At 35.2% G+C, this 11,146-nt stretch overlaps 1 protein-coding gene across 1 annotated transcript; it reads right to left on the reverse strand.

Annotated features, from left to right (window-relative positions):
• Positions 1–6,984: 6,984 nt before the first annotated feature.
• LOC137580962 (ficolin-2-like) lies at positions 6,985–7,988 on the reverse strand. The gene is made up of 3 exons (XM_068295111.1): positions 7,837–7,988; positions 7,222–7,779; positions 6,985–7,163 (listed from the first exon to the last, which is right to left on the reverse strand). Exons 1-3 carry the CDS (start codon positions 7,962–7,964, stop codon positions 7,028–7,030), a joined length of 822 nt encoding a protein of 273 aa, XP_068151212.1. The 5' UTR covers positions 7,965–7,988; the 3' UTR covers positions 6,985–7,027.
• Positions 7,989–11,146: the final 3,158 nt, after the last annotated feature.

Genomic DNA, 11,146 nt, shown 5'->3' on the forward strand with positions numbered 1-11,146 from the left:
AATTGTCGCTTACATTAGACTAATTTGTTTGTGAGAGAAAGCAAAGGGTTCTAAGAGCTATGATTAATGATAAAAATTGAGTTCCTTTTATTACATAGCTATTGGCCATTATCACGACCATTAATGCAACAGCTTACAACTAACAAACAAAAAAGTAAAACGATGTTCAAATAATTTAGTTGATTCCACGTTTTAGTTTAGTAAACATCGCTTCTGCTTAAGAAATGTGGCGCTGCGTTCGATTGCTGACCAAAATTCTAGCACTTAATGTTTTTAATTATCGATCCAAAGAACAATTGTTTGTGCCATCGAATTTTTTGATAATGTTAATGAAATGTTTTCTTATCATTATTGTGTGTCCGTATCTTTTTTGGTATACAGCCGTGATAAGAATGCTTTTTCTTCAATCGTTGAGTTTTAACAAGTCCTTTATATTAAGAATATTGTGTTTTCAAGTTATATTGTTTCGTGATATTTGTGTGATCGCTTTTAGTTGGTGTTTGGCTTACAGACCCACAGATATTTGCCAGTTAATGAATCAATTGATTAAACTCAAAAGATTACATTATGAACTTGTGGGTCAAAGAGTTAATATTAGTAGAATGCGCTTAGTTAATCATTGTTTGCGTGAATTTGTGATATTTGTCTTGTTTGTTACCGTGGCCTCGGTTGGACTTGACCTGTTATTCGCAATTGCATTTTATGGTCGTTTGATGATTGCTTTATATCTTTGTGATACGGCCATGATTTGGCATTATCATTTGATAGAAGGTCTAGACAACCTTCTTGAAAATATATCAACTCGGAAGGAGCTCGATTGGCCACTCTGTCTGGAGTATTTCACAGAATTATTGCAACTACGTCGGAATATGGAAAAACTTGGTTGGGTAACTCATACCCCCAGATTAATGATTGAAGTCAGTTTTGTAGCATACACTTGTTCATACTTCATTGAGTGGTGCGAAAGTAGCAAATGTCTTTGGGTTTTGTTTTATTTTCTTTTATTTTGCTGGCTCTGCTCAAATATGCTGCGTACCCTATCAATGGCTCAGAAAATCTCCAAAATGGAAAGCAGAATTTTAGATCGACTCAATGTTCTTGAACTACGACGATTATCGCAATGTTTGACTGCTAAAAGAGAAATATTGGTACATTTTTTCATAACATATTGATCACAGTTTAATAAGATAATGTTACCATTTTCAGTTGGATCAAATTCAATTCAAAGGATGGGCACTGCAGGAAAGTTCAGTGACAATTTTCAATTACATCTATATACAAGAATCTCTATTGCTTGAGATTTTTAACTTCAGTGTTGTAAATGGAATATTTTTAAGCACATTATTAAGAACTTACTCCAATTCAGAATCTTAAATTGAAAGCAAGATTGTAATGAAATAAATTTAAAGAACATTAAATTCAAAGCAGGAAGGAAGGAAGGAATTATTCAATCAATTTTTTTGACTTGATTATTAGATTCTCGTTCCCTATCACAACTTTGGAACGCCCGTGGTTTTGGGTTTAGAAAAGGTTTATCCGGTTTGGTCAGATTCACAACACTTCAAGCTTTCCATTTCACTATCCAGGAAAATTCCTGTTGTCTTTAAGTAAGTGTCATTGTTTAACTATGAAAAATCTAAGCATTTCCATTCTTGAATTCAGTCGCAAAAGTTTAAATTTATTACTCCAACATATACCAAGGAAAAACTGACCTGATCTTTATAGCTTTTGTTCTGTATCAAATGCAGAAAAGGAAACCAAATACAAAGAGATAATTTTCTCAGCAAAAAGCATAAAAGGGAGACAAGTTTCCTTATAAACTTTTTTCCAACTCCTTTTTGGTGGCCAAGCAGCAGCACCAACTAAACGTGACAGTCAACGGTGTAACTTGGCAGAAAGAACTTTGAACACGTTTCAGTTGCCAGGACACGCCTCCAAAGTATCGCGCGTACACACACACACTCTCACACGCTTGGACTCATTCATTAGATGGCAGTCTATGGGAAGACAAGGTGCACAAATGCAATTAATTGTCAACGCATCGGCGAAACATTTTATGGCTTTGATTGCAGGCGGCAGAAATAGAATTAATTGAAAAACTTTACTTTTCCTTTACTTATCGTCTTTTTTGTTGTTGTGTTTTTCCCCCATTCTTTGTCGAAAGAAAAATGCTTTACAATGTATTTGTAATTACCGTTAGTTGGAAATACTAACGGCAGTTGCATCATCAATAAAAATGGCGACAATGTCAGCCTAAGCAAGTGACAGAGCAAAGCTCTGGAAGTAAGGATGCACATAGGGGGGCTACATAAGGGCATGTGGGAAGACACCTGAGAAACTTTGCCCACGTTTCTTGGGCAAAGTGCAATTCAGCGTCAACTTGAACTTTTGTATTTTGTTGCATGCAACATGCTTACAATCTTTGATGGAAAAAGGGTATGAAGCGATTTGTTGTCCATTTTGTTACCACTTCAAGAGAGAAGTTTCTTTTTCAGACTTTTAGTTTTTTTTTAAATACATCTACTAAAAATTATTCGAAAATTTATAGGTTGTGAAGGTTCCCAGTGTTATATAAAGCATTTCATGTAATGCCAAAGTGTTTGGATATATAAATCTTTCAAAAGTGAAGTATAACCATTAAAAAGATATGTACGAAAGTTCCCCCACTTAACGCTGTATTTTCAAACAATATCATTATTTGTATCTTTTTGTAATTTAATATTTTTTTTTTTTTTTTTTTTTTTTTTGCTTCTCATGTTGTATGAAACAAGGGTCTACAACCTTCGTTCGGAAGTAATATTAACTTTAGCGACTTGCTTGGTAATTGGTATTCCAATGGTTGTTGTTGCTGTTGTAATTGTTGTAGTTAAAAGTTAGACGACGTCTGCAGGTGTAAGCTGGGAATATTATTTACAAGTGGAACCGAATGGTTCCCTCCCTCCACTTGCTGGCGTCGTCGACGGCCCACACTCGTTTTTATTCGCCCACAAGGCACCTATAATTTAGCGCTGTTTATTTGTAAAATGTCTGAAACGACAACGCCAAGGACGAAGGAGAGCGCGGAACGACAACGCGTTGGCATCAAGTTGCTTGGTTGGTGCTCTTCATGAAGAGAGAGGACCATGTCAACAGCGACAACTTCATTGTCGGTTTGCCTGATCCTACTGCACGGAGAAAAGGTTGACTAGTCGTATCCTTCTTTTCTGCCTGTGCTGACTGTCGGTGACATTAAGTGCAGTTTGGTTTTTGGTCGATTCACAGAAAAACGTTTTGCAATTTATTAACTGACATTTGAAGTGCGTTCGCTCGATGATTTCCCCTCGAAACCTGCTTCACTCGGTGACATCCTATCTCTGTGTGGATATAGGTGTCTCCGGGTTAAGGTAATATGAATGTATGTATGCACGACACTCATTTAAGTACGGGCGGAGGGTCCCATGCATATTTGATTAAGTTGACAAGGCGCCTCAAGGTAGGCAATGGATATTTTGCAGATATGCCAGCAAAACTTTGCAGACACAACCGATTTTTTGGGGTTAAGGGCAAACAACAGCAGCAAAACCAACAACAACAACAACAAAAGCAACAATAAAACTTGAATCGAGTTTTTTGCCAGACAAAATGGCCGGAAGCGGAAACTTGTTTTGATATGTTAAACTTACATAAAAGGGCAAATGACCTTTTAAAGTTGTATTGCTGCCAACGCAGGACTTAAGCGATTAGCAAATGGTCTAAAAGGAATATTCACTATATTTAGTTTAGTCCTTGTGAACCTACACATATGTTAACTGGGTGGAGTCCAAGTCCTTTAATTGTTTATTTATGAGTTGATGGCTCTCCATCTAGACATGTGTGTTAAACCCATAGCTTATAAATTCATGCTAACACAATGTTAGAGTGGGCAAGTTAAAGGTGCCTCATAACCGCTTTAAATAGTTGTTACCATTTGTGGCAAGTAATCGGCATTGATATGAATTCTCGGTCCATCTGATGTGAATGTGCAAGGTGTGATTGATTGACAGAAATATTTATTACAGTGCATTAGGTTTATTAAAAACGACCAAGGGATTGCTTGATTGACTGATTGATGAATAGGCGTGATACCCAACAAGATGGAAAAACCTTCATATGAGATATTTATACTTATACATAGTCTGAAAGAAGGTTTTATGTTGGAAGACGAAGTGATGTGAAAAAATCGTAGGAAAGTTCAAAATGTAGTTTTCATTCATATAACTTTAATGAATGCAATACAGAAATGGATTTTAATTTCTAAATTCTAAATTTAATTTCAATTACCTATTCATAACATTCAATCGCTCTGAAGGGCGTCTTGTTATCCAAAGCAGTTTACTGCAATAGTTTATGACAGTTTTTAGTTTGTGTGTTTGCCATGTACTTAAGCAGAACTTAAAAATACTTCATCACAGGACCTTTACTCTCAATTGTAATGATACACTGTGAATTTTTATATTATTATTATATTAATTTTTAGATTTATAAACTAAAATTAAGCTATTAAAAGGCTAATAACTTATCAGCTAAAATCATGGCTGAGGCAATAGCAATTGAATTTTATTAAATGTGAATAACAAATTGTTCTTCAATTTTTTGTGGTTCTTCTTTAATGTTAAAGGAAAACTAGTTTCTGTTGTTGAGTTAAATATTTGTTTTGTTTTAGCTTTTTAGTATGCCATGTCCATAACTTCCGGCATTATCTCTATCCTCCACTGACCGCAACTAATCATTATGTTTTTTTGTGGAAAAACTTCCCCCTGGCACGTACTTTTCCCCTCTCACAACTATATGTACTTTCTCACATAACAAACATTTGCGAGCAATCTCAGGTGTCATATTCCTTTGGTAATGATGGGAATCTCTGGTTTCGCTTGCTCTCATTTGATATGCATGACACACGACAAACAAGCCATACGTGGGGGGAAGGGGGGATGGGAATGAAGAAAAGCAACAACAAACAGACAAATGCCATTTAACACTTTAATGTGCCATATACAGCGAAAATTTACACCCACCCACCCGCACACACAAACACTCATACACACAGACATTGTACATACATATGTGAAAACTTCAATTAAAATGCCAGCATAACAATACACAATGGTACAATGGTTGCTCCATTCTACTCCTGCCATCATGATGAACATTTTCATTTGCAATTTAATGCAAAATAGCCGTAAAGCCACAAAAAGGCCAAAAGCGTCAAAAAAAAAAAAAAAAAAAAGAAAACAAAGAGTTGAAATAAGCCAAAGTCAGGGTTAAAATGCCTTCGTTTTATGCATCCTCCTTCCGAATGTCGCTCATCCAATGTCATAAAACGCAATGGAGCTCTCTTAACTGCCAACCGACCAACAATAACAACAACCACCAGGAAACAAACAAACAAACAACAACAAACAAAATAAAATGGCTGACCTGAGTGACGATGATGCCGACAATTGCGTGCTTACTTTTGCCCCAGAAATAGAGAGTAGGACACTCACAACAGGTTTTTGCATTTTCCGTTATCCTGTTTTGTTTGTTTCTTTTAACAGCGGAATGTTCTGGAAAATATTTCCGCTATTCTTTTGTGAAACAACAACTGAAGATTTCAAAAGTAGTCCTATAACTTTCTCATTAAAACTGAAGTACTACCAAGTCTAAAAGGTCCTTTATAGCGCTAGTATTCTAGTCAATAAGTCAATAAGTTTAAGGTGCTCTTGACCTCCAAATATATCCTTGAATAACTTACGATTTAGTAATCTGGATGGAAAACCCAGAAATTTAAGGGAGAGATGTTCTAACAAACGGAATTCACTTGCAGCATAAGTCAGACAAATAAGACGAAATCAATTGCAAGAATGTCATCTCCTATTGTGGTTTCGTTTTCCTTCTACGAAGTAAAGTGTATCAGGAGGAAAAGAACGAAAAAGATGCTATAAAAATTTACAGTTAAGTGATTTTGTAGCAATTTGCAGTTTGTTGGCATTATAAGAACAGGTGAGCTAGGCAAACACGACCAGTGGCGAGGAAGGTAGAGGTAGAGGGGGAGGGTGTAACAACACAGCTCGTAAATCTTTTTGCAAATGTTTGCCAGGTCGCGGTCCGACCGTCCCATCTACCAAGGACCTCCCACCCCCTGGACACACTTCCAATGCTCAGAGTGGTAGCCTGCTGCCAGGTACAAGGCAACGAGGAGGCACCTGAGCCTGAATGTTGCAACGTTACGCAGCTCCTGTCAGTAAATTCAATTTATTTAAAAGCTTGTCAACAATAAGTCAAATGAAATACTTTTACTCAGTTGTAAATATGGCGCCCGAGCGCCATGTAATAAAGCTGATTTATTTGTACAGTTGAGATTTCTATGGACAATCTAATTGCCTGGGCGAGCCAGTTTTGTGTTCTTTAAATAAAATCTATAACAAAATAAAATAAAACTATGTAAAACGCTCGAGTAGAAACATTTTGTGGTTATTTGTGGCAATAAATTTGAATTTAAATTGAAAGGAAATTTCGAAATTTGGTCATTTTGTTGGTTTGAAGATATCTCTAATATGTATATAGTAAATAAATCTTGAACTGTGTGTTTGGGGGCAAGGATTAGTGGCCAGAGATAAGGCCATATTAAATGGACAGCAATTGGCCTGCAGGACATGTTGCCCAGAACTAAACGACAGGACTAAAGTGCAACAACCAAGTGCCAGATGGGTGAGAAAATTGTCTACTCCAATGGAGAAGGATAACAAATTGTGGGGCAATATGTGCCCAAAGGGGAAGGGGGGATTTGGCAAACAATATTAAGTGTGTCTGTTTTTTAACATTTGAAGCGCAAACAAAACATTGCAATAAATATATGTGAATAGGGAAAATTGAGAGAGATAGATGAAAATGGGGGAACGATAGGAAAACTGGCTCACAATTTTCAATGCCGCAAGGGTAGTCCAGTCACTTCCCAATAGTAAAACACTGACAACAAAATAAAAGTTTGTATTTTCACTACGCCGAATTGGGATATATTTGAAATTCCTTAACGAGAATACGTACAAGAACATTTGGGACGCACCATCATTTTTACATTTTGATAGGAATATTCTCCCATCCAAAGACGCCAATAAATTCCTATGGTAGTAAAGCCAACTCTCATATAGACTCCGAACAGATTGCTGAAAATATTAACATATTAGAATTCTTTGCTTTAACAATTCTTATTTGTTATTATACCTATCGGAACAGTCGGTGAACCACCATGCGCCGATACGAATTATTGCACAGTTTTGGGAATGCGAATCGTTATCTTTATCGTAAGTTGAAAAACTAGCACCCTTCTGTCTTGTTAATGAGTCTCCTGCATCTCCAGTAAAACTGCCCAATTTGCTCAGCTTGTACAATTGATTTTCACTCTCAATGTAAAATTCGTCGTATCGGGCAAATCGTGTGTTTCCTTCAAAGTCCTCCAAATGAACGTACAACTCATGGGTTTGTGATTTCGTGATGGCATGCAGTTTGTCGAGACCTATGAAAAAATCTCCGGAAAAATCTCCAAATCCTCTTTGGTATTCCGTCCAATTTCTAAAGAAACTCAGCTCTACATTTGATCGACTTGCGATTACTGTGTAACCTGCTCCTGCTATTTTAGCATCACATAGGACTGGGAACGGATCGAGGCCAGGAACAGTAATTTCAAAAATGCCTTCTACACCAATTGCCTGTGGACAAGATGTTAAGGTCTGCGTATAGTAAGTATCATTTTCAATGATTCCCAAGGTGTTATCTGCAAAACTAATAAATATACATTTAATAAAAGCGGTCTTGGGACTTTTAGTAGTCCTAATTTACTTTGTTTGATTTGAATCACCATCCTCGAACGCTTTGTTTAAAGATTCCAAAGTTTGTGATATTTTTTCCCCACTGCACTTTGTAATTATAAGGCTTGAGAATGCCAAAAAGATCGAAATGACTTTCATTGTAAGCAAAAATTGACTGATAACTTTTTTCCAACCAATTCGCTTTTTATACCACGAACTCAAGGCTTTATGGCCTAAGTTTTGTAATCAGTCCACTTAACGCTAAGATTTTAATTGATTAGATAGGATTTCACAATAAGCGAAATATTAAATTTAAAGTACATTTATTAAGTAAGGCAAGGTAAGGTAAGAGTAAGGTTTACCCAACCTTTACAGACACAGCACATTGGTCCAGATGTCGAAAACTACAGCATAAACTTATTTTTCACCTAAAATCAATATTTTATGTCAGTAAATTTATGTTTCATAGAGTAAAGTATGATGGATTGTTGTAAAAAATTGAGCAGTGTTATTTGCCAATATATAGTTTATCTAATACGCGTTGGTATTAATTCTTTTTGCACAATTTCGTGTAAATCCATTTTATTCCGGGAATATAGATTCCAAATCATTCTGAAACATGACTAGTCTAACTAGCCTGCCTACAAAATTACAAAATTTTCAACTTTTGGTCCAGGGTGCACAAAAAAATACACAAATTTATGCCTAGAAGTAGGCAATACTTTCGGTCAATAAATTGGTCAGTTCCGTGCCCTCATAAGTTCTCATAATTTGTTCAGGAAGGGGGGTGACAACAATTTTCCCGTGGCCTAAGAGGTATTTTAAAGTTTTGATAATAATTACAATTCAGTAATTATTGTCATTGATCTCAACTTTGGCATTATCGAAATAAACTGTATATTGACGACTAACGTTTGCTGCGAACCTCGCTGACTTATTTACCTAAATAAGCAGTTTATATGTGTTTTATGTATAAAGACTATATAAAACGTGTGTACATAGTTTGATTGTCCTCTATAAGTATATGTATGTATATGTGTAAATAAGTGAATACTAAAAAAAAGGAGAAAAATAGGAAAAAATGCCGGAAGTGAAGTTTAAACAATGTTATTGACTGAACAAAACGCTTCTACTGAGTGGATGGGCTGGCTGCCTTTTAGTCTTCTCTGGTGCGATTGTTGACTGGGGCTCATAAATCTATACAAGTGCTGTTGACTGACTGCAGCAGCAGGAAAAGCATTCATTGTACTAGTAACTGTAGCAGCAGGACGAGTAGCAGCATTCTGCTGCTCCTTAAATTATTGATTATTTTGTTTGTTTACTCTTTTATTTTTTGGACACGCTCTGAAGCTTTGCCACTAGATTGAACTCAATTATATTTTGAGGAAGTTTATCAATAGAATTTTGTAAGAGTTTAATAAAAATTCGTTACAATTATACACCAATTAAAACACTTACTTAATTTTATTTACTTAATTATTGATTTTGACTGGCTTTCTACGCTCTTTATAATTTGTTTTGTTTGTTTAAATAAAACCTATAGTTTTTGCAATTATTTAAAGTAAATGTGAAGTGCATTTATCTAATGGCCAGAGGAGACAAATGTATGATTATAATTTGTTGTAAGGGAGAACAAGAATGAAAGATATTTTAGTTCTTTCAAACACTTATATTTATGTAACCATATGTACAATCAAGGGCAGGATTTTGAGTATGTTGAAAACATTGTCAATAAAATATTTTATATAAAGGCATGTATATCTTCTTTTAAACTGTAACTTTATCTTAAATCCATTTGTTGTGTGTCAGCTTATATAAAATATTTTGCATCAGAAAAATGAGAATTGAATCTACAATAGGTGGGCCGCTCAGCAAAATTATTTAAGTCGACCAAAGCAATATTACCAATATCGTTAAAAAGAAGTTAGCCATGTGATACATTACCTATGTACATACATTTTGATGCTCCCTTGACATCTAGAATGGAAAAAATGTGAAATAAAAACAATTCCATATACAGTTTTTCGTGCTGTCATAACAAACAAATTCCCAGCATGTGTGCTGTGGTGGCCAGTTTCCAAGAATTTAATTATACTTTTGATTTTAATGAAAATACAAGCGAAGCCACCCACATTCCCTTCCCACATCCTTCTTCTCTCCAACTCTGTCGTGTTTTATGGTATTTCTCTGGAGGACTTCCTTGCCCTCGTCTTGTGACTTTTGCCTTGTCTTGCCTCATTTAAGGTCCTTTTTTCTGGAACTTTTTTCCCTTTCTTCTATTTTTTTCCTTTTTGAGGATGAGGGACACAGAGATGTAAGTTCATTTTAGTGCATGTCAACACAGTGTCCTCAGTGTAAAATTGCAGTTTAATTACAGCCCTTTTAATTTTTTTTTTATTTTTGCCTTTACTTGACTTTTGAATGTCATTGTCAGAGTGACCAAAACGAGAAGAACTAAGTGAGAAGAGAAAGAGCCTTTAATGAAATTAGTCTGTTTGAAAGTCCATTTCATATTGATGGGAATTGAAAAGCAATTTGCAAGTCAAAGACAATCAGGAAAACAGATTTTCAGTGTTTTACGGTTTTGGAGGAAGTTTAACGAACACGTTTACCTTAGTAGTATCAGAAATCAGATTTATATTGGATATATAGTTATCTTTAACAAAGAATTAGAAACCATCAATGTTCGTATTGTTTTGGCTACTATTTGAGAATAAAATTTAACGTTCTTTAAGGAATAAGTATTAATATACAAAGTAAAAGACTGTTGAGCTGGATATTTTGTTGGCTTTATATGTTTTCCAGTTCAAAATTAAATTTTAGTTAAATTATTTTCTGCAAAGATCATTTCCCAGCCGAAAATTATAATATATATTTATTTATTCTCTTTTAGTTTTTGTTCCAATCTGTATTGATATGTCAAGTTCTTTTGTAGTATAAAAATTAAAAAGTATCAAGTATAAGAAATTGTTTATTTCTGAAGTGTAACCTAATCGATTTTTAATTAATATCAATAAACTGAAGTTTCAGGACTTAAAACAAGAAACGTAAAAAGGCTTTAATCAACACCAACCATGGGTGTTTGATATAAATTTATCCATCACAATTTTGATTAATGCGTTCACCTGAATTTCAATTTTGGTAATTTGGCTTTATCCGTTTTGCCTTCGCCCAGGTCTAATATACAATTACATGGAAATTAATTAACGATGCCAGCACCCATTCAGCTGGCTGCTAGCCGAACTCGAATTTCATTTTGCCATCTTTGAGCGGCTTAAAATCAGTCTTCTCTCTCTTTTCCTCTCTCTCGCTATCTCAGCTTTCTATTGCTGAGACTTGTG

Source organism: Drosophila tropicalis, unplaced genomic scaffold (assembly GCF_018151085.1).
Source record: "Drosophila tropicalis isolate 14030-0801.00 unplaced genomic scaffold, ASM1815108v1 contig_845, whole genome shotgun sequence".
NCBI classification, from domain to species: Eukaryota; Metazoa; Arthropoda; class Insecta; order Diptera; family Drosophilidae; genus Drosophila; species Drosophila tropicalis.

Bases quoted from the DNA above. Each gene is read 5' to 3' on its own strand.
- LOC137580962 (XM_068295111.1), bottom strand. From the start codon at position 7,964: ATGAAAGTCATTTCGATCTTTTTGGCATTCTCAAGCCTTATAATTACA. The intron at 7,780-7,836 runs GTAAATTAGGAC...TATATTTATTAG, and splicing joins GGTGATTCAAATCAAACAAA to TTTTGCAGATAACACCTTGG. The intron at 7,164-7,221 runs GTATAATAACAA...TAATATTTTCAG, and splicing joins TTCACCGACTGTTCCGATAG to CAATCTGTTCGGAGTCTATA.